The sequence below is a fragment of the Gigantopelta aegis genome, chromosome 8 (assembly GCF_016097555.1).
Source record: "Gigantopelta aegis isolate Gae_Host chromosome 8, Gae_host_genome, whole genome shotgun sequence".
Taxonomy (NCBI): domain Eukaryota; kingdom Metazoa; phylum Mollusca; class Gastropoda; order Neomphalida; family Peltospiridae; genus Gigantopelta; species Gigantopelta aegis.
This window is the reverse complement of record NC_054706.1, coordinates 59,439,755-59,464,483: the sequence shown is the minus strand read 5'-3', so window position 1 is coordinate 59,464,483 and position 24,729 is coordinate 59,439,755. Positions and strand designations below refer to the sequence as shown.

The window sequence follows — 24,729 nt, the reverse complement described above, 5'->3', positions numbered from 1 at the left end:
AGTGGTACCACTTTAGCTAGGTTCCACAATAACTAGTACCAGGTCCTATCTGTGTATGTGACATTAGCAGGTCTTTTGCTGCCCTTTAGTAGATGATAGGTCTCTTTTGTTAACTTTAAGCAATTTGTCGCAATTAGAATATATGTGTGATACCTAATAGGTGCTTGGGTTTAATGTATATACCTGAATTACATAATGGTGTTCTCTCAAGGCAGATAATTGAGAAGTATTTAACTGCAAAATAACTTGATTACCTGAAAGTGGTTTTCGTAAACCATTTGCACTTCAAAGGGAGGCTACCGTATATCTTCGCCTGTAAGTCGATCTCGGCTATAAGTCGAGTCCCTAATTTCAAGCCCTGAAAACTTATTTTTTCATTGACCCGTTTATAAGTCGACCCATGAAAAACTACTTATAAATATTGAAATATTTCTTATTTTCAGCACATGAGAACAATAATATTTGAACAAAAGAAAATTATTTTACAAACTTCGGTTTTCACGTTTTGTACATCGCAATATAATCAGACTATTCCAATCAAACAATCATTATTACATAGCATCAAAACGAAATATTCCCTTAGTAGAGAGTGAAAGCTGTTTGACTGTTACTGTATAGTATTGTACAGATGGTTTTGTGCACAGACAACAACTTTATTTATAAACACTGACAACAGATCACTACGATAAAAGTGAAAGTATCACGTTTTGCCGCCATATTAATACATGTAAGGAGGATAACTCTGGAAAGTACACTGGTTTTTGTACCAAATGATGTGTGTCCCTATTGCTCTAGATAGTGAACTGCAGAGATCAGTCTATTTTAAGGGAAAGCTCAGTAATATTCATGAAGTTAATCACCGCCAAAACATTGTTTGAACAACCATTAATGCCAGTGACCAGATTTCAAAATAAACTCAGGCAACAGGTAGTTAGTATTGTTTACATTTTTACTATTAGTGATGACTGTTAATTTAACTAAGTGGACTGTTGTCTTGGCATGTGAGTGAGATCGTACGCCTTTTCGCATAACCAAAACCGTTCTAATGCCAAAAAAAATAGGTTATAAAAAATAAATGTGTCAAATTAACATATTTGAGTATAAATACATGGCATACTTCAACAGTAAAACTTGTAAAATAATCCCCAAAACAGTAATATTTTTTGGTGAATTTTTTTTACCCTCTTATAAGTCGACCCCCCAAGTTATAAAATAATTTTTGGGTGAAAAAAATTCGACTTATAGGCGAAGATATACGGTACTCATTCTACATGTATCTCCAGTAATGGTGCTCTTATTATGGTGTAATAAGAAGTTAGAAATAAAGTGTTTGTCCAGGACAGCCATCTTGAACCTTAATTGGATATAACCTCAAAAAATCAAATTAAAATGAATAGTTGTATGAGTGGATTTATGGATTCCATTAAAGAATGAGTGAATCATAGAATAAATTAATGAATTAAGTTTAACAGCACCCCAGGACAAAAATACACACCGGCTATTGAGTGTCAGAAAAAATAATCCATTAAAGTGACAGATCCTAGTTTTTTAAACACTATGGTGTGTATTTTTTAATATTAAATCTGGTTTTGATAATTGAAATTAGACATTATGTAGATTTTGTTGTTTAGATTATCCATTTCTGTACATACAAAGTGTTTCTGGTCATCCTGGTGTTTCTAATGCCATGAAATGCAGTTTTCAAAATAATTTTAAAAATCAATGTTCTTCTGATGAGTAACGGTTACGGAGACAAATTCTAGTCTATTTTTAAGGGTATCTCTCTCCCCCCTTCCCCCCCCCCTCCCCCACCGACCGACCCCCCATTTTAATGTCACAAACTCTTGTTTCACTCTATTGTAAATTTATCCAAATGTGTTACAAGTTTGTAGATTAACCAAACTTGGTGTTCATTTTCACGGTTTGAAACTAGGGTCTGTAACTTTAAATAAATAGTTCTAATGTGTGTAAATACAGTGTTAGCATTCATTAAAAAATAAACCGTGAGGAACTTTACAATTTTCCATTCATATATATATCTGAGAAGAATTTGGCACGACTTCTGATGTTGACAGATAAGCCACTCAAGATAAAACTCGGAGGCACATTAGTTCAGAAGTTCTCCAAGCGTCTAATTTAGGACCATGGATCTCGAGTGTTCATGCACGTAATCACTGTCTGCTTATCTTATTGCCTACTCCGCGTATATCAACTTAATAAATATATTTCTCTTTGTAGAATGACCTCTTGGAGTGGCTCCATCTACTGGGCTTGGGCCAGTACTACGAGACCCTAGCTCAACAAGGTTACGACGAGATAGATTACGTCACAGATATTACCTGGGAGGACCTGGAAGAGATAGGGATAAAGAAACTAGGTAAGCTGGAGGATGTTTTTTTGGTCAGTGTGAGTTATGTTAATGTCAGGTTTCAAGGGTGTGATAAACTAGAGAAAACACAGGTTGAGGGATGTTCTAGAATTGGGCACAGGGGTAGGAGCTGGGGGGGGGGGGGTAGGAGGTACTGTAATTATTTTATGCCTGGTCTTACTGTAAAAAAATTCCGTTTGCCTACAGGGGTAGGAGGTACTGTAATTATTTTATGCCTGGTGTTACTGTGACATTTTTCCATTTGTCTACAGGGGTAGGAGCTGGTGGGTAGGAGGAACTAATTATTTTATGCCTGGTGATACTGTGACATTTTCCCATTTGCCTACAGGGGTAGGAGCTTGGGGGGGGGGGGGGGGTAGGAGGTACTGTAATTATTTTATGCGTGGTGGGACTGACATTTTTCCATTTGCCTACAATGGTAGGGGGTACTGTAATTTTATGCCTGGTGTTATTGTGACATTTTCCCGTTTGCCTACAGGGGTAGGAGCTGGGGGGAGGGGGGTAGGAGGTACTGTAATTATGTTATGCCTGTTGGGACTGTGACATTTTTCCGTTTGCCTACAACTATATAAGGTTTAAATGTAATTGTATTTTCTGGATGGTAGCTATTATATATATTAATATTCTCCCTCCACCCTCCCACTCTCCTTGTGATCAATTCTTGAACAGCCCTTATTGAAATGATCATTGTATGGGTCTTCAAGAAAAGAATCAGTTAGGTTTATTTATTGAGAGGCAGGATTTCCCTGGGATGCAAAAGGATGTAAGATGAATCCTTTCTTTTTATGTTTTAGCCTGACCTCTGTCCTTATTGCACAAGAAAATATATTAAGGCCATAGAAGTAAAGGAGAAAGAAGGAAGAGTTAGGGACATAATGCGAAAATTAATATTCTTCACTAAGTGGAAGATTATAGCCCTTTTTTTTCTCTCTTTTTTTTTTCTCTTTTTTTTTGTATATATATTATTTTTATTTTTTTTTTTTTTTTGGGGGGGGGGGGGGGGGGGGACTGTTGGGATGTTTGGATCAGTCCTTGGGGAAAATGGGGAGGAGAGAAATGCATTTATGTGAGATGTCAGTATTTTAAAAAAAAGTGTTTTTCCCAACTCGGTAGACAAGTTATTTTCATCCTGTCTCAAGTATTTTATGCCTAATATAGCAATGGCTACAATATGCGAACCTCTGTATTTCTAGTAAAAATGCACACTAAGATCCTTTTAAACTTCTGAGTACAATAATTTGCCTCTGTGTGATAATTTGTTTTTCTCATGCTCAAAACCGTGTCACCATCAGCATGTGTGTCTTCTCCTCCTCAAACCAGTGTCACTATCACCAGATTTTGAACATTCATCGGCTGCTGATTAGTGTGCTCAGGTGCTATTAAATAATTTAAAAAATAAATAAATTCTTTGATGACAATTTATAAAGTTGTAGATGGACCAGGGCTTCTAGATTATGGGTAGCCCCACTCCCATGGCTAGTGATATTCAATATTGGGCTAGTAAATAACTACTATTGCCATGCCCGACGGCTAGTGAAAAAAACGTTGTCAAATGCTGCATTTCAGTCTATTTCCTGCCCCCAACCCCCACCCCATAATCTTAATGTTTTTAAGTTCTATATCCCTCTTTAGGTGACATATCTGATTATTATTAGTAGTAAAATTGTATTAACTTAAAGTAGGGCTAGTGAATTTTTAATCGTGGCTAGTACATTTTTAAAATCACTGATCCCTTGGCTAGTGAATCTTATAAAAGTTTTAGAAGCCCTGAGATGGGCAAGAATTTTATTGCATTTTTTATTTTTTTAAATCACAAAACTGAAAATAATTTTATGGATTTTTATTGGAGACATTAAATATGTACATGTTTATGAATTTATCACATAAAGGTGTATTAATATTACCACAAGCCTCCAAATGACGTGGATAGTTCTGTTTACAACATACCTATAACCTACAGGGACAAATCCTTTCTCCATTTGTTTCTGCTGAAGACCTGGTGCATGTCTGCATCCCAATTACAAGGGAATGCTGCAAACGAGTCAGTAGTTTGAGAAAATGCCAAATGTTTTCCCTCAGAAGTCTGTGTCAAATCATGGGTTGAGTCATTTATGCTCCGTGTCTCTGGCATTTTGCTGGGTTCCAGAGACTCCGGTTCAGGTCATGCCAATAGCAAACAGCTTCTGACAATAAGAATGGTTTATTTCCTTGGAATGTCGCTATAGACATTTTCTGGTTACCATTGTAGCATTGTAGATGTGGGTTTTTGTGTTAGCCAGCTGATTATAGGAATAGACATGTCGCTACTAATATAATTAGTTTTTATCACGGTAAGGTCTGGCATGTAGTTCAGTGGGTAGAGTGTTTGCTTGAGGTGCAGTGTGTCATAGAATTGATTGCCCTCGGTGGACTTGACAGGGTTGTTTTTGTTGGGTTTTTTGTTTTTTGGGTGGGGAGAGGGGTTTGTCTCACCTTTACAAAGTAAAAATGCAATAGTCTTATTCAACTTACTGTACTAGCACAACAACAGTGCTATACAACCCCGAGTCATAATCTACACTGCAGAATTATCTCCCCTTGCCATATGTATGACATACACCCGCACATGGGCAGACCGTATATCCTCGTTTTTGATTCTGCAGTCCTACATTGCTGTTGTGTTCTTGGTATTATTTTTCTGACAACATTGACAGTGGCAACAGCGTCAACTATTTTTTTAATTAATTTTTCATAAACTAAGTCCCAAGTCAATAAAAGTTGGGTTTATAGTTGCACCTATGGATGTTCATCATAGTCCACCAAAAACAATTATGGCAGGGTATAAATTTAAAGGGACATACCCTAGTGTTTAAACACTAACGCATATTTTAGACTATTATAACCATTTTTTGATAACTTATGTCATACTTTACTTAGATTTTATAGTTTAGATTATCAATTTCCATACATTCGAAGTGTTTTTGGTCATCCTGGTGTTTTTAATATCACAAAATGCATTTCTCATATTTTTAAAAACGTATGTGCGTCTGAGAAGTAACAGTTATGGAGTCGAGTTTTAGTCTTTATTTTAGAGGGTATTTCACCATTTCAAAGTCACAGACGCAATTGTAAGTTATCCAAATGTGTTACAAGTTTGTAGATTAATTAAACTTAGTGTTAATGTTCACGGGTTGAAACTAGGGTATATACCTTTAATTCTACAGGATTCTTGTCCTGTCCTGACCATTCCCAACATCTCATACATCAAGAGCTGTTGTGTGTGCTGTCCGGGCTTTTGGGAGAGTGCATATATAAAAGATAACTTGCTGCTATTAGATAGAAGTAGCCTATGTGATGGCAGCAGGTTTCCTCTCTCACTGTAGACTAAGTATCAAAATATCCATATGTTAGAGACCAAATAGCTGTAGTTTAAAATGTGCTGAGGTGTCATAATCATTAAATGTATCATCTCCTTTCCTTGTTTGTCACACTCTGGATTTTGTCTGCTGTCTTGATCCGTTTTGAATGTGATAATGGTTATATAATTGTGATTACCAGTACAGCTTTTCGCTGTTTTAATTTAATTTTAAATGCTTTGGTACCCACCAATACTTCCTGCTTCTTATTGGAGCAGTCATGAATTTCCTGTAATCCAGCCTATTTCAAGCAATGCATTATGTCTGGCATATTTACTGTCCTGTCTGTGAGAAGTACCTAAAAGATTCCTTGCTGATATGGGGCAAGCAATTATGTTCTCTCACCCTAGACTAAGTAGTTAAAATTGAGCCTTAATCCGTTCTGATTAAAACAATGTGTTGAGGGTTTCTTCAGACAAACATTCCTTACCTTTTTAACTCAATATACAAAAAAAGAAGTGAGTTTCACAGGTAAAATAATGTAGAAATTACTTTAAAAACATAAGAATGTGAATCCCATCAAGGCAAAGCAAACATAGTTGTTTTGTTTTATTACTTCTACCTTAGATACTTGTTTTTTTTAACATAAATTAAGAAAAGATAACAAAAGCCCCTGAAACCAAAACAATTGTTAAGTAATCCATGGTTTTTCCTAGGTGAGACTGTAAACAGGTTATGAAAGATGACTGTTGGGGATATTGTATCACAGACCTGGCCATCTGGCTTCCGAGCGTGTGCACTGATTACTAACAGATGCTGGGTGATCTTTTGGCAATGAATTGTAGGCGTTCCCTCCTCCAGCTATGGGACTACAGTGTGTGCTAGACGTGGGTCACCCTGCCACACACGTCTTACACAATCTCTGCCAGCTTGTTCTTTACTCGGCTTGTAGAGCTCTCCGTCTTTAACAACAAGTTCTCAACCGTTCACCTAACTTTTGGTCTGGCATCATGCGTGTGTAGACATGGGATTATTACACCTGCTGCTGTGGCAGTCGTAGAGTTGTTGTGTCTTGTCAAAGAGGATTTTACTTCTTAAGATTTGATTTCATGTTTGTGTTATTGTTTTGGTTAAAAAGGTAAGGTGATATTCTCTGTCTTGTTACGATTTTGGATGGAACTCATAAAATATGAGTATTGTCTGTTTGTCAAGATTTTGGACTGAAGTTTTAAGACATCTGTATTAAGATGTTTTTTTTTTTTTTTTTTTTTGATTTTGTGTTGATTCCCCAGGATTTAGTTTCTAAACTTTTGACACCCATGTTTTAAACTGTTCACTTAACTTTTATCTGGCATCATGTGTGTAGACATGGGATTATTATACCCAAGGCTGAAGTAGTCTTGTTGTGTCTTGTCAAAGAGGATTTAACTTGTTAAGACTTGATTTCATGTTTGTGTGATTGTTTTTGTTAAAAGATAAGGTGATTATGTGTATTTTCTGTCTGTCAAGAAACATTGTCCGTCTGTCAAGATTTTGGACTAAAGTTTTAAGATATCTGCATTGAGATTTTTTACTTTTTTTCTTGGTTCCCCAGGATTTAGTTTCAAATTTTTTGTTAAAATAGTAAAGTAGGATTGTTTTTGTGTTTGGGGGGACATGTTAATTTGTGATTTGTTGTGGAATGCAACAGCTTCAATAGACTTTATCGTATTTCCACAATTGTTTCTGAGACTTGTTTATGTTTTGGATGAATGTGCAGTTTTGTTAATGTCCTTGCAATGAAGCTGACTGCCAGTTTCAAATTAGAAATGAAATTATTTTACAGTTGTGTTTTTAATTACAGAAAAGTCATATTATATGTGAATAATTAACTAGTATTCATTTTTGTACATGTACAAATATACATGTGGATTTTGATGGGGGGGGGGGGTGTTTATCTTTTTGTTTCTTGATAACAACTTTACCTGTAATTTCAAATTTTAAGTTGTGTAAAGCAATATTTATTTTATTTTTATTCCATAAGTGATGCATTTAATAACTGAAGATTAAAAATGTTACAGTCTCATTAAATGTACCTTAGTTTCACTGCACTTTAATAAAAACTCTAAAAGAGTGTTGTACTTAGAAGAACCTGCACAGTGTTTGTCCAGCTGCAGGAGATTATAGGGTCAGTCTTACTCAATGATCCTGTTAAGCTTTTTTCCTTTTTCCTAATGTTCCATTCAGTCCCTTTTACCTAGTATATTAAAGGCTGGTGTATTTGGTTTTCGGTCTAGTGAAAAAAGGTTACGTAATAGTGGCAATGAATTTCTCTCTTTACAGTATTGGTGATAACTAATCCCTATTGCAAAGTATTGAACTGACATCGTACTAAATTTGTATTACTAACCTCTGAAATTGCATCATTTTATTGGCTCGCCTTCAAGAAGTGAAAAGGCAAGATATTACTTTTCCAGTCATGGCCATGGCAGCCGTGATAACAGTGTAAACTGTTGTGTTTAGCTCAACATTAAAGTTTTGTGTTTAACTCCCATTTTTTTTACAAACTATAAAGTCCTGGATCAATGAAACTTGGATTATAGTTGCACCTACATGTACATGTATGGATGTTGATCACAATGCTTGTGAATTATTATTTTTAAGTAATTAAATTAAACGATGTATTTATGGGTTTTTTTATGTTTTTGTTTTTTGTTTTTTTTAAGACATGTATTGTGTTAACATCTTTTGGATCAAACTATCAATAAACACAAAATAAGTTTATGGTAGGCGAGATATTTAATTCCTTGGAATTCTTGTATACCAAGTGTCACAATAGCAGCTCAGAGACCAAATAGCCAGATGTGCTGAGGTGTCTTTTAAACACACATTCCTTTTCTTTCTCTTTTATTTACAAATTATTTGGTAAAGATCTAGTGTGGTAGAGACCTAACTTAATTGTTTCTAATTTTCATTGCAGGTCACCAGAAGAAAATCATGCTGGCCATAGATCGTCTTAAGCGGATAATGTCAAGCTCCAAGCGTCTGTCGGCCGTGGACAAAAAACACGGCTCCCAGGAATTGCTGGAGCCCCCGCCACTCAACATGCGGTGGTCTGGAGACTTGGGTCCCAACTGTGACTTCGGAGTCGGAGCCAAACCCAAGAGGTCTACCTCCGGCGACAGTCTGGCTACCATCAGCAGTGGTGGCAGCAGTGGGAGTGCCGGGAGTGGGGACATGCACATAGCACTGCAGAGGGACACAGCCCCACAACAACCGGACGTCGTGGCCATACAGGTCAGACGACAAGGCTCTAGAGTCAGCACTAGTGAATGTCTGCCTGAAGGAAAGGACATGGCTGGGCAGCCCATTACGTATCGGTCGTTTCAGGCCCCCGGCCACAGAAAGTCGGATTCGATGGACAACTATTCAGCCGGTTTGGCTACGTCGGAACACGGTCAAGGGGAGAGAACACATATCATGGTGGCCCCCATTGTGCCCAAGATGAACGTGAAGGCAAAGCCGGTTGCAAAGATTATTGCAAAGCGATCCAGTCGGGAATACTCGCCAGATAATATAGAAGTCGAAAAGCATGAAATGGAGTGTAATTCTGATGGACACAAGAGTGCTATTGTGAACAACATCGTTCATTCTTCGCCGGGTGGCACGCTGAAAAAGAACAGCCACATAATTCAACAGCAGGAACACATATATGACAAACCTCACATTGGGCCTCCACCAAAAGCTCCGAAGCCCAAGCCGTTGGTCGTGCCTAAGCCCTCCGTGCAGTTTCACAACCCAGGACCAGCTAGTCCACTGTTTGTAAACACGCAGCACCAAGATTCTGGGCCCCTGACACCGTCACCGACTGGGCGGAGCAAGAAGGCTGCACCGCCGCCACCAAAACGGACCAATTCCATTCGCAGTGATGTACCGACCTACCCTGAAGACACTAGTACCAATACTCCAGTCATAAAAGTGAACAGTGTGGACGGACAGGAGGCACGACCTAGTTTTAGAATATCCTCTCAAGCCAGTTCACCCGATCCGAGCAAAGCTGCACACAATAATAATGAGGTGTGCGTTCAGGAGATCGCACCACAACAAAAGGCATTCGCTAATTGTGTTCAGAGTCTGTCGGAAAAATTTGGAAAGATTCGAGAGGAAAAAGAAAGTGGTGCTCAGTCAAACAATTCCTCCGACAGCGAGGACTTCCCTCCTCCCCCTCCCCCAATAGCCATGGATATCATCACCCCGAAAATTCACAACTATGGAATACCATCCAAAGGGAACGCGACGCAGGATTACGGTGCACTCAAGACCAATAAACTGAAGCGTGATGTGACTCATCCTCACCCCACTTACAGTGACCGAGCCAGAGGCCAGACATCTTGTGACAGCAGTTCTATAGACACCAGTTACGGTTCATATGGCAAGAGTTACAACTCTTTTGACAAGTCTCAACCTCAAAGTGTTGAAGAAAAAAACGTTTCAGTGGAAAGAACATTCGGAGTTCAGCTTCGAAAACATTCTTCGCCACCTCCTAAAGATATACAAAAACCTAATGTTAAACCCGAAAACACTACCGGCCACTCGGATTTTAAATCTGATGGGATAAGCCATCATCAGCCTGCTAAACCGGATGGACCTTATCCCCCTAAGTCCTCCCTCAGTGAAAAACGTAGCGATTCTACGGCTAGTTTTGACTCGAACTGTTCCACGTCTAGTGTCGATTCGAACACATTACCGTTTGCTAATGAAAATGTGGGAACAATTAAACAGAAAAGTCCAGCGTGTAAGCCGTCAATTGTGGATTCATTTGAGGATATCGATGGTCAGAAATTTTTTGACTTGAGTCCTGGTCTGTTTGATCCAAATATGAGCACAATGACTCCAGGTGGTGGTGTTGGTTATGGTACAAACTGTGTGCTTCCCCACGTTAGTGCAATAGATCACCACGGAGTGGAGCTCATGGCACGTGGATATACTAGTGCAAAAGCTGGTGCTGTAGATGCACAGTCACATCATACTGCTCAAAAAGGTGGGTATATTACACACCAGAGAAAAGAAAAAAAAACACAGAACCTATTTAAAAAAAATTAAAAAATTGTTCAGTAGTAGAGCATATGAAGAGTTTATTTCCAAAATATGATATATCCATTAAATTTTATGTAATTTTTAACAAAAAATGTGGTTTTGCTGCAGCATGATGTAGTGAAATTCACATGAAGCACAGTTTTAAGTTCCTGTTTAATGGGTATAGATCACATTTAATGGGCATAGATCACATTTTGATGTGAACTTCATTGTTGTCATATTGATGAGTTGTACTAATATCAATATACCTTCACTGCTAGTTCCAAACTCTGGAAATTGGTTTATATTGTATTTTGGAAATTCATTTTTCGTATATCTGGTACCCCCCCCCCCCCCCCGAAAAGTAATAATAATAATAAATAAAAAAATAATAATAACCCTACTGAAATAGGAATTATTAAAAATGTTTGGGGACTATAACTTTGATATTTCACTCCCCTTACTGTATGGATATTTGCCAAGTTATGAAAAATGTTGAGGCCTATAACTCTAAGTATTGTTAAAATGGCAATGGAATTCAAAAGTGTAAGTTAAAAAAGGAAATCCAGAATCTGTGGCTATTTTAACAATATTTGACCTATAGGCCTAAACTTTTCACTGAATTTGGCAAATATCCATTTAGTAATAGGTGTGAAATATCAAAGTTACATTCCCCATTCTTTTTTTTAATATACAATTCCATATTCAGTAGGGTTATCAGTTTTTTTCGGGCGACCTGATACAGCCCATGCAGTTCTGTCAGCATTCAACATTGTAAAAATTGAAGTAAAATTGTTTAGTATCATCATTCATTTTGCTGACCAGAGATTTAACGATACAGGTAAATAAGTGCATATTATTTTGAAAATATATATTGGTGTAAGCATTTAGTTTTAAAATAAGTATGCTGAAGCAAAGTGTATTTTAGTTAAACAAACTATACTTTTACCTCTGTATTCGGGATTTAGCTCAGTCAGTCGGTGGATCGGTTCAACTGATCCATTTTTTTCCCGTTCCAACCAGTGCACCACAACTGGTCAAAAGCCGTGGTATGTGCTTTCCTGTCTGAGGGAAAGTGCATATAAAAGATCCCTTTCTGCATTAGGAAAATGTAGCGGGTTTCCTCTGTTGACTACGAGTCAGAATTACCAAATGTTTGACATCCAATAGCCGATAATTAATTAATCAATGTGCTCCAGTGGTGTCATTAAACAAAACAAACTTTTACCTCTGTAATCAAAATTTTGCTTTTGCTGATGACACTTCCTAATTGCAAGGGATGTGTAGATCTGATATATGCAAATGTTTACTGAATTGCAATCACAGTCTGAATGCTTGTTCCACCACTGGTTTATTGAACGGTTGTGGTATACTAGTCAACTGGAAATTGATTAGAAACTACTGTTTAATGTTTTAAATTTGTATAACGATCTCTGAAACTTGCATAGCGAATCTTAATGCGATACTGGACAAAATGTTCACTGATGTCAGTGCATGTAAAATACTATTATTGCAGGCCTTTGAAAATTGCAAGAACAATTATTTTGCTCATGCTTCGCTCACGTAAATCTAATTTTGTATAACAGTTTAACATATTTATTGTGTGTGCATTAAATTTACTTCGTGCATACATTTAAGTACTGGTTTAACATGTTGGTTCTGTCTCCCATCCTGACAGTTTTAACATGTTAATGGCAAGACGTACTGTCAGTGTGCCAACTTCTGTCTTTCTTATCACTAACTGCAGTTTTAGGCCTCATTCCATGAATTTGTTTCCTATGTCAAGTTTTAAAGGGATATTCCTGAGTTTGCTGCATTGTAAGATGTTTCCAACTAATAAAATATTTCTACGATTAAACTTATATTAAATCAGTGTTTCTGCCAGAAAGAGGTTTTTGGGTATGGCGCTGTGAAACTGAATGTAATCACAGTCAACAGGGGTATGGAGGGCCTCCCTCAGAAAGAAAATGGGTTAAGTTTAGTGTTAGGGTTAAGAAAATCATACAGTAATGATAAGAGTAATTAATTTTGTGAAAAAGTCAACTGTAAATAAATAAAATTTGGGTATGGCACCATACCCGTTTTACCCTCTGGCAGAAATCCTGTAAATATATCTTCTTGTTTAGAATATCAGTGTCTATATATTTAATGTGTTTCTGGTTGTCTTAATATTTGTAAGAAGACCAAACTGGGTTTCGTCTTCATATAATTTCGTACATACAAAAAAAAAAAAAAAATCGAAAATAAAACGAAATTTAACCCAGTACAAATATTAAAACAATCAGAAACATGTTTAATATACAGCCACTAATATTTTATGCAGAAAAATATACTTGATATTTAATTACAATCGTTAAAAAGTCTCTGTTAGTCGATAACATCTTAAACATTGCAGCAAACTCAGGAATGTACCTTTAAAGGTTTTTATTACAGACAAAATGCTCACCAAGAACAATCTGAGGCTGCCAACAGCAGTTATCCCTTTAACCAACAGCAATATTTTTTTATCCAGTGGTAAAAGATTGTGATTTTTAAAATCATGATTAGCGATATTTCTAGTGAGTTGAAAATTGATTAGCAAACACTGTTTCATGTGGTCAGATTGTATAGCGATCTCTCAAACTTGCGTAGTGAATCATTCCCTGTGATTGGTCAAGCCCATGACCTATGGCATTTTATATCACAACTATGGCATTTGCCATCTGTATTGCCATTAAAATTAAAACCAGAAATATGTTTTAGGTCATACAAAAGTATGAGAGGTACATGTTACTCATGTATTATACATTTGGCAATAATCTCTTTAGAAATCACTGATGAAGTTACTTGTGGTTTTCTGATACATCTCAAATAACATTTGAGATGTTCCAAATAGCTGATAACTCGTGTATTATATAACCTCTTTGCACAGAAGATTTTTATCATTAGAAGGGCATATTTACGACCACTGTAAGGTTGTAAAAATTATTTAACAGTTTAACGCTTGCATGTGCCAGCTGTATGAACCTTGGCTTCAATTCTTTCATGGAACAGAGCCCTGAACTGATGATCCAGATAGCTAAGGTTATTGCCTGTGAAAAAATGTCTGAACCATAATTGAAAGTTGGATATAGGCACAAACACAAAGTTAAAATAATAAATTATTCCATAGTGGGTGGTGGGTCTCACCTGGCACAAAAACACTACATTATGTTCTACTTTTGCAGGTATACCAGATGGGGGAATGGGGGAGTTCAGGGAATGTGAATGAACCACTTTTCATTCCTTTTTTCTTGTTAGAACCACTTAACAGATTGGCTGCTCGGCACTTGTTGTTGGGATGCCTAATGATGTCATCAATTGATGACATTTGTAATGGTTATTCATACTAAAACTATATGTTTATTTAAAAACCAAAACAAAGGCTAAAATTAAAATAAAGATAACCATCATAACCCTACTATGTTTTCTGATTTGCTGACATAGCTCAGTTATTTTACTAAATTGTAAATTTTTAGTTTTATTGGCTGTGCTAATGTATTGCCAAACAAACTAAATAAATGTACAACAAAACCACTGATCTATTTTAACAGATGAGAAGACACTGTGACACAGTAGGGTTATATACACTAACTTGTTAGCTAGAAAATAGTGTATTACAAAAATGAACCCTTTTCATAATCACTTGGTGGTAGGTAAATGACATGAAGGTGTTGTGTAATGGCATTAGAATAGAAGTTAACATCACAGGCTGTGAATATAGCAGAATTCCGTGCTTTTGTGAATGCCTAAATTTAGGTTGGAAGCGTAAGATTATGAGATAAAATCCCAAAATACCTACATGTATATTATATAGAGAATAATACATGAGTGGCCGTTAGATACCATTTATCTCACAACGAGTTGTTTAAATAGAGAATAATACACCAGTGGCCGTTAGGTACCATTTATCTCACAACGAGTTGTTTAAATAGAGAATAATACACGAGTGGCCGTTAGGTACCATTTATCTCACAACGAGTTGTTTATATAGAGAATAATACACGAGTGGCCGTTAGGTACCATTTATCTCACAACGAGTTGTTTATATAGAGAATAATACACGAGTGGCCGTTAGGTACCATTTATCTCACAACGAGTTGTTTATATAGAGAATAATACACGAGTGGCCGTTAGATACCATTTATCTCACAACGAGTTGTTTTAAAATGTATCTAATGAGCAAAAGCGAGTTTGATACGTTTTTAAACAACGAGTTGTGAGATAAATGGTATGTAACGGACACGAATGTATTATTCTATTTCTTACATATCCTCAAAAACCAGGTTTTAAGCAAATTTTAACATCTTTTTCGACTAAAAGTTATTTACAGCCGTTGCACTTGTAGCTAACTTACGTGTTACAGACACATGATTGTCAGGTTAACTGTATGTCACAGTCTAATCTCTTTCCACCATGTTGTTTTTCATTGGCTGCATGGCACTGGTAACCTGGTCATCACCTAGGAGCAGCCAGTCGTATGTCTTGAAATTGTTAACACACGTACATGTGTTAACAACCCATGTGTTATCAAAAACAATGCATGATGTTCTCACCAACAGGTGTGTAAGAATTTTTTTAATTTTTTTACAATTCATAAAATTTTGATGTAATATGATTTATTTTTCATTGTAGGTACATTTCGTCCTCCATTACCTGGTAAGAAGCCGTCACTTCCATCAAATAGTCCACCACAGCAAGCTGTGAAACCTACACCGTAAGTTCTAGACTTTGTAAACCATCTAAATACAGGGTGTTGTTTATGTAAAAGAGTGGCTAGTTTGGGTAGAGGGAGCAAAAAGTAACCTGACACATGTACGGTATGTAAATTATGAAAAGTTTTTATATATAATGGGGTGTTTTTTTTTTTTTAAATAAATAAATTAACAAAAAAATTATATTGTAACTTGCAAGGGCTAAATAAGAACTTAGTTAACAAAAAATATAGGAATTCTAAAAACCAGGGCCCAATTTCACAAAACATTTTAAGTCTAGTTTTGCACGTAAATGTAAATCTACGACAAAATCAGTCCTTATTACAACTAATAGTACCACTAAAATAGTTTGAAGTTAGATATTTCATTTATCCATTCATTCTGCCGTGTCTGGGAAAGTGCATATATAAGATCCCCAATGGAAAAATGTAGCAGGTTTCCTATGTGTCAGAATTACCAAATGTTTTGACATCCACATGCCCATCTAGAGATGTAATTAAACAAAAGCAAAACAAAACATCATTCATTAATTTCTTAATTTGCATGTTCAGCCATGTGTTTGTTAAATTGCCACCATTGTAAGATGTTTATGAAATCCAGAGTCTTTTTTGTTGACTAAAATTACATATTAAAAATATTTTCTTGTTTAGGATATCAGTGTCTGTGTAAACAAGGTGTTTGTAGTAGCCAAAACCAGATTTTAACTTCCAGTAATTTTGTACATACATAAAATATATATTAAGACATAAAATAAAAAATGCATACTACAAGCATTAGCACATGACCATAAACACATTGGATATACTAAATATATATATAATGGATATTCTAAATATGAAAATGTAAGTAATATGTAATTTTAGATGCCAAAAAGACTCTTAATCAGAAACATTTTACATTGGCTGCAAATTCAGGATGGTCCTTTTAATAATGATGATTTAGGATATTAATGTGTCATAAATGTTTAAATTTGTTTTATTTATATATAAAAAATGTTATATATATTTTTTTGCAGGTCTGTACCAAAAAGTGAAGACACGGGTGATGTGTTGTTTGACATTGATAATATGCTTCAGGGACTCACAGACGAACTGGATGCTATGTTAGAGCAGGAGCCATCGTAATTCTACACCGTTTTCGTCATCGCGAGTTACCAGTGAATACATGGACATACTGCTGTTCTCATCAACTTTGTCAAATTATCTTCAAAATCCTCCCAAATTCTCTTTAATGCCAGATTTCCTGTGCTTTTGTGACGTACTTTTTCCCTAATTATTGTTATAAGATTTTTTATAAAAATTCTGTTTTTAAATTGTTATATACAAAAAAAATTGACAAATCAAAGAGAATGGGCAGCTCAGAATATTGTTTTGTGAAGTTACCTGAAGACTACAGTTGAATGGATTAATCATGTTTTGTTGTGTGGAAAATATCATCTACATGTTTTGGTGCAAGACGTTGCTTGTGCTGACTAACACACGCCGCTTTTAAAAATATTTTTTAAAAGTCTTTCACATGGACATTTTGTCTTACGGAAAAGCCTTGAGCATGTGCTTGCATTGGGAGGAACGAGACTGTTATTTGCTGAACAATTTACCCAGGAACTTTTTGCAGTCATGTGGATAGGTTTGGAACAGCTTGCTGAACTCTATTGTCCATTAAAGGTGGATATTTCCAGTGCAGATGTTTTTTCGTTTTAGAAAACGTCGTGTGTTGGTAGCGAAAACCATCATCTGCATGCTAGGTTATGACTATTTAGACTGTACATTGTTTAGGGGCATCAGCCTGATCTAACGGTTCTGTAGCCATGTGCCAAATGTCTGTAGAATTCAACCGAGTGCTGTGTACATAAAGTGAATGATATCAAAAGCTTAATATATTCTACAATTCAAAGACTTTTTTTTTTCTTTTTACTTTTTTGTCTCCTGCCCATAGTGTGTAACTTGACAAGGGAGGCAACTCTATTTACATCACTTAATAATGGGTCAGGTGAATGTGTTGGGTGAAATATGTTTTATCGCATGAAGTTAACATGGTTGAATGAAACAAATTCTATTTATTCTATTTTTTTAAATTGAACTAGTTTATTGATTGCAAAAGTTTCATGTTTATAAAATTAACAGCCACCCACTCATTCATTTCATTAATGATGGGATTTTGTTTAATTTCTTCATGTTACTCTAAGAATTTAAAAGCAAATAATAACAAGGTTGTGTCATTTTGAATTTGAGCATCTTCACCATAATTGTCCTGTCTAATAAAAGCGGTCATTAAAACTGACTATCAAATCATCATTTATATACTTTTCAGGTTTTACACACTTTGCTTATAAAACATTAACAGAGGAGCACCATCTTTGATCAAAATCCTATAAGTCAACACTCCTTTGGTCAAAACACACTGACCTCCGGGCTCAAGGTTCACACATATTAAGTATGTAATTTGAGTTCATACTCACCATTTGAGCCGTACACTTTAAATTTGAGCCTTGAATCCACAGGAAAGTGTTAACAGTGTGGGGACAGCAGATTTTATTTTGGCTCGGCTAAAATATTGTTTCTGTACATTTAACATTACAAAAATATATTTATTCAGTTGTATTTATATTTAATCTGGATAGGTTGAACATTTTCCATAATAACAGTATAATACTTTTGATTTTAATGTTATATGTACCTGCTACATTTAGCTTAACTAGAGTAAACAGAACTGGATAAGATTGATTTTGTTTGTTTACGTCAACAATGTATAGTGGCTGGGAACTAATTACTAATGACTTTTAAACAGGACCCGATACTTGAGGATTCCAGTGATAAATGATTTAATGTGGCAGCAACAATTCATTTATGAAATTGACCATTTGAATACATTATGTCAACAAACGAATATTTACCAGCATGTCTTTTTATTCCTGTGTTTTTGTGTTCTGTACCTCATGGGTAGAACCTGTTGTTAACGACACTGATTTATTGTTTACCCTACATTTTCATGGTGTGACTTGGAGTAACAATCTGCAGCAGTTTAAAAACAATTTGCAAAAATAATTTCATGTAATTATTAACATTTTGTTAGAAAATAACAGCTTCTTCAAATTTCGAAATTTTAATAGATATTTGGCAATAATTTTCTGCCCTACATTGTAGTGACAGTTTAGTTGTGAAGCAGTTGGAATAAAATAAACATTTCATGTACCATACCCTACATCTAATCAGTTCATGAAATCTATATCCAATCTATTTGGTTTGAGCACCATGTTATTTGCACACATTAGTAATAGGAACAGTTTAGCTGTGACATAGTTAATGTCATTGACTAATGAGTGAGAACTAGATGTGATCTCTCCCTAAACCAGTACTGGGATTTGAACCCAGTACCTACCATCCTTAAGCCCAATGACTTTATCATTTATTTTTACTTTAATTTGCTGGGGTATCTTTTAAACATTCATTCATTCTTGTTTACAGCCGAGACAAGAATCGGTTAATTATAAACATGTTACAGCATGCTACAGATGGTGCCTGCGAGTCATACAATGAAAAAACCATCTCCATCCGTGAACCATTTTGTCTGTTATCATTTATCATCCTGCTGCTGAATATTGCATTTAATAGTTCATCTGTCGGTATGAAGACTTGGAATAGCAAAGAGATTAAGAGAATTAGTACTGTGTGTGGTAATATGTGCTGCTGTACTACATGTAAATCTGGCATATACGTTTGCTAAATTGCTCTTCAAAATGACTAATAATATTATGCGAGACAACGGTTGGGTAATGGAAACTCATGCTTATAAAACTTTTAGACTCATCTCTGACACATTGAGTACTGCCGAATGTCTGATCACTGTATCAGTCAACATCTTTAAAAGTTAAAGAAATTACAAAACACTCATCCCTGAGCATGCTGATAAATACACAATTTAGAATATATAATTTAAAATTGAAGGAAGATTTAATTTTTTGTTTTTTTGTTAGGTTTTTTTTGGCTTTGTTTTTTTTAAATTAAACATTGCAATTTTTATGACTAGAGTTGTTAATAAATTCAGCCCTAGGTTTCACATGGTATTCAGTCATTAAGACTTTTTTCCAGTCAAAACCAAATCAGTACTAATGTTATAAGCACAAACCGTGGCTCAAAATAATCTGGTTTCATGATTTCTTGGTCCTGTTGTTTGCAAGCTTTGTTAGAACACAGTGAAGTGTTTGTCAGTGTAATATGAGGATTGTGTTAGATGGACAAGTACCAATAGTTTGGTATTTATTGAAGGTGAAGAAATTCCAGTTCACTTATATACATGTAACATTCTAATTGTATAACAACAATAATTGTTCGAATGCTGCTGTAGAATTTGGTATACTAGTACATGTATCTGATTTCAGATGGCTTCATTTTCTTTATTAACTACATTGTCAATCAGGAAAGGAATGTGTTGAGGTGTTGTTACATTCCTTTCCTTCATAATATGGTTAACAGCAGTGGTATAATTTTACTTGTCTAGTCTTCACATCCTCATATTTTCGATTTTCGTGATGGTAAACACCAAAGTGTGATGTCTTATGCTTGTTTTGATCCTTATTATACGTAAAGGAATTTGGTAATTCCTAATTACCAACTTCAGGTTATCTTTTGTTAATAATTGTGACTACATCTAAAGAAATAGTTTAAAACCGAAATTAAAAACATATAATATACATATAACTTATATTTTCATAAGATTTGATATTAATATATTATTATTAATTAATATTAATAATTCAAAATGGCAATTTTTTGTAGGTTCTTTTTTTCTTTCTTTTTTAAACATTTCATTCTCGACTTCTTGGTGAATTCTGTGTAAATACTTGTACAAATCTATAATTATGTTAACAAGATCTCTGAAAATGTTTAATGTGTTGGTTGTATTAACGATAATGATGCGAGGATGGTAATCTCAAAAAGGTGTCGGTCTTGTTAGAATTAAATATCAGTTTAGCAGACCTGTCAACCTTTAGCAAGAGAAAGCAGGAGGTGTGTGTTGAAAAAGCAGGAGATTTTTTTAAATGCACGCGATTTAAGTGTTTTTTTAAAGTATTACCATAAGTTATATGAACACTACATAATGTCATGTATACTTGTCAACCTTAGATTTTGACATTAAAATAATAATAATAATAAAATAAAATAATTAATTAGAATTAACAGACAATATCAGTCAGGTTAGGTTTAAAATTAACAAGTGTCTTTTTAGTATATGTAGATGAATGAAAATTGACAGCATAAGTGTAGCTAGAATTAACACAGACAACTTCATCCTAGATTGGTTCGTAATTTACTGTGTCGGTCATGTTAAAATTAACAGATTATATCAGTCTTAGTTAAAAGTGAGCAGACAATCAGTCTAGGTTTGAAATTATTTACCTATAAAATTTATAGTGACCCGATTGTAACAATGCATTAGTATCAAATATAAACACAAACGTACTTTTGCTCATAAAAAGTCCTAGAAAAAAACAACCTATTATAGTTACTGTATCTTAAACTAAAGTTTAAAAATATATATTTGGTATATAAAAAGTTGTTACACTGTTGGTAGGGATGGGGTGTTTGAAGCTTATTTTGGTGTAGTAATGTTTGGCGTTTTAAATTTAATCATTGATATTACAAACTCCTGTAACCAGACAAAATGAGAATACTTTTATAATTATGTTGGTATACTCTTTAAATTGGGATTTAAAAAAAAAAAAATTAAATTTATAAATATCCGTTTAAAATTTAGAACATCCTTCACTTCCCCAATTTTAAAACATTAATACGTTAGTGAACTAAATGTTTGTATTTTGTGTGCCTTTTGTTGTATGAAATAAACTCATTAGTGATCATTCTGAAATATTTGCTCCTTCAAAAATGAAAACTCTTTCTCAACTGATTATACGGGTAAACCAACTGACCTGGTTGTGCCTTTTGTAAATTTTTCTTTAAAAAAATAAATAATTAATAATATCAGAGATCTAATTTTTTTAAAGTACATGTATATATAAACCAAACTGTGAAAGGTCATCTGCATACATTTGTTTTAGATGTGTGCCGACAAAACGACTTGTGCACACATTGACAAATAATGGCATTTATCATAAATGATTAAAGGTACACAGGTATTTTGGATAGTTACATATGAAAATACATAAATTGTTATTGTAAATTCAGCCCATCATGTTTAGCAGTATCATTTACCATTGTTGTTTCATGTTTAATTAAGATAATCCTACTACCTTTACCAGTGGTAATTATTGTTGCATTATAGAAAGTTTTAGCAGTATTGTATACATATTTGTAGCCCACTCTTACGCTAAAAAAGTAAACCTTTTGAAAATTACAATATTTAAGCTGCTATGTTGATTGAAACAAATTACCCACATCTTTGCTAGCCGTGTACAAGTAACAATGTAGTTTACTGCCACAGCAATTCTAACTAGCAAGCTTTATTTTTAATCAAAATGTCTTTATTTAAATACAACAAACAGTAATTGTGATATGTAGTATAGTGTATACTCCATGATGTGATAAATGCTTTTTTAGAGCGTAAAATTTGAGCTATGCATGTTGTCAAAGAAAAATGTTTAAAAAATAAAATAAAAAATTGTCGAGCCAAAGACATTATTGCACAAAGAATTTGTTTTTCTTGCTGAAAATACTTGCTGTACAAATTATGAAATAATGTTCTCTTGAAATTGTCATCTCAAAATAAGGAACAATGCTTTAGCCATCTTTTCTTTTAGAAGGGTGGGGTGGGGGAATCCACATCAGTCCTAGGTGATGGTTATTTGTATCAAATGAATTACAATGTATAATATTACCTCAAAGATTTCAAAGTGCCTGAACAATTGTTGTAGAGATCCGTTTCACCAGTTTTATCAAAATGTCTTGTACAGCGAGCACCAAATCATGTTAATTTAGTGCATGCATATTTGATGCAGTTTGTTATTGTGCTATTTAAGGAAAGTACATGTATTTAAAGATGCCTGAAAGGTGTGTGTTTAGTTGTTTAAAGTACATGGAATAATGCAAGTCTGGAATAAAACTTGTTGACAGAACACTTTGTAGTGTGTTTTCTTGTATTAATATCAGTCCTTAAGTCCTATTGGGTTTTGTTTTTTTCAGTGTTTGTTTCTGGGGGGTTTAATATGTGCTTAACTGGTATAATTTTTTAGTGAAAGTTATCTGAAATTTTGAAATTAACATCTTTTTAACACAAAGCACTAGTCCTAATCCAATATGAAAAGGGCAGACCTAGAGACACTGGAAATTTAGAAAAGGAGCCTTTGATTTTATTTTTGAAACAATAGCCACATTGTCAACACCTAGTGCAGGAGACTCAGACCCAATTTCTCATTGGTAGTTAAAACATGAGGCTCGATAGACTGGATGCAGTGCTAGCGTGCATACCTTTGTCCTTTAAGACAGACCGTTCAAAATGCGCACCCATTTTCCATTGGCTAAATCCTATGGGATATTCCAAATTACATAGCACCATACCACCCTCCACCTGTTACCGACTGCTGGTGCTCCCTTGCACCTGCCAGTGCAGGCAGTCCCTCCTCCCACCTCAACCCTTTCCTGTCCTGGACGGAGGAGCCAGTTGAGGCCGACACCTGTGCCCAGGACAGGCATGCACTATAACAGCTTGTCCTGAATGTGCACGTTAAACATTTTGGTCTTGCTAGAGTGCAGTCACTTTCGTCTGTGTTTACGGCATATACACCAACTACGTTCTGGCTGGCTGCAGATGAACTCGTCCAGTCTAGACACCGTCGTTTGAAACTAATGAATACCGACATCCAAAAGAAACTTCACAAGGCTTGAAATTGTATTATATGAAAGTATCATGACGTTCAATATCTAAACATCATACTGCATGCAGTGCTTGTAAGGTGGTTTCTAAATTGGTTCTTTTCAATTAGAAATAATATTCATCAAATTAGTCAAATTTTATTTTTGTTAAGTTTCTTTCAAACAGTATATTTCGCTGGACTGCACACCTGTGCCACATCCAATACTATATATGAGCCTTTAGACTTTTGACTATGCTGTAAACTTCAGTAAGCATAAAAAGTTTGATTTGTTTAAACGACACCACTAGAGCACATGGATTTATTAACCATAGGCTATTCGACATCGGTAATCTGGTAACAAGTTTTAGAGAGGAAACACCGCTACATTTTCTCAGTAGTAGTAAGAGATCTTGTATAGGCCCCTATGCACCATCACACAAACAGGATGGCATATAGCATGGTCTTTGATATATCAGTAAGCATGAAAGAAAGAAAGAAATGTTTTATGTAACGACGCACTCAACACATTTTATTTACGGTTATATGGCATCAGACATACGGTTAAGGACCACACAGATATAGAGAGAGGAAACCTGCTGTCGCCACTTCATGGGCTACTCTTTTCCATTAGTAGCAAGGGATCTTTTATATGCATCATCCCATAGACTGGATAGTACATACCACAGCCGTTGATGTACGTGTCATGGTACACTGGCTGAGCGAGAAATAACCTAATGGGCCTACTGACTGGGCTATGTCTCGCCCCTCTTTCTTGATTAGTGCAATAGTTACCGTTGCAATCAATCTAGTGATGTATAATAAAAGGAAAAACAAAAGGAGATATTTCAACCAAGCTAGCTGTTGGTTCGTTTTGTTTTGTTTAGTTTTGTTTTATTGGGTGGAATTTAAAAACGGTTTTCACCAATTCCAACAATCTGAATGAGCACTCCGTTGGTCACTGAAAATTTCATTAGAGACTGAAGAAACTCCAGTTAAAAGTATATACCCACTTTCATACCAGTTGTCAGTACAGAAATGATTGGCTTGGATAAGAACATGCAATTGCTCCTGAATTTATTTCACACAATGACTACGTATAAAAGCCAATTGTGACAATTCATGTAAATTCTTCTCAACAATTAAAAGGAAGAAAATGTTTTAACGATGTACTCAACACATTTTATTTACAGTTATATGGTGTCGGACATATGGTTAAGGAACACAGAGATGAAGAGAGGAAACCCACCGTCGCCACTTCATGGGCTACTCATTTATATTAGTAGCAAGGGATCTTTCATATGCACCATCCCACAGACAGGATAGTACATACCACAATTAAAATGGGTCTAGTAAAGAGCGATACTCTAATGTTATCATTTACCCATTAATCCATCAATTAGATGCAATGGC

General features: G+C 35.2%; 1 protein-coding gene across 1 annotated transcript in view; it reads left to right on the top strand.

Moving 5' to 3' along the window:
- The window catches only part of LOC121379305 (caskin-2-like), a 211,270-nt gene extending 188,689 nt beyond the window's left edge, over positions 1-22,581 (top strand). The window contains exons 17-20 of the mRNA XM_041507859.1: positions 2,239-2,377; positions 8,684-10,744; positions 15,433-15,514; positions 16,528-22,581. Of these exons, the coding sequence (XP_041363793.1) occupies positions 2,239-2,377; positions 8,684-10,744; positions 15,433-15,514; positions 16,528-16,636 (2,391 nt within the window). The 3' untranslated portion in view covers positions 16,637-22,581. The remainder of the gene's footprint in view (positions 1-2,238; positions 2,378-8,683; positions 10,745-15,432; positions 15,515-16,527) is intronic.
- Positions 22,582-24,729: the final 2,148 nt, after the last annotated feature.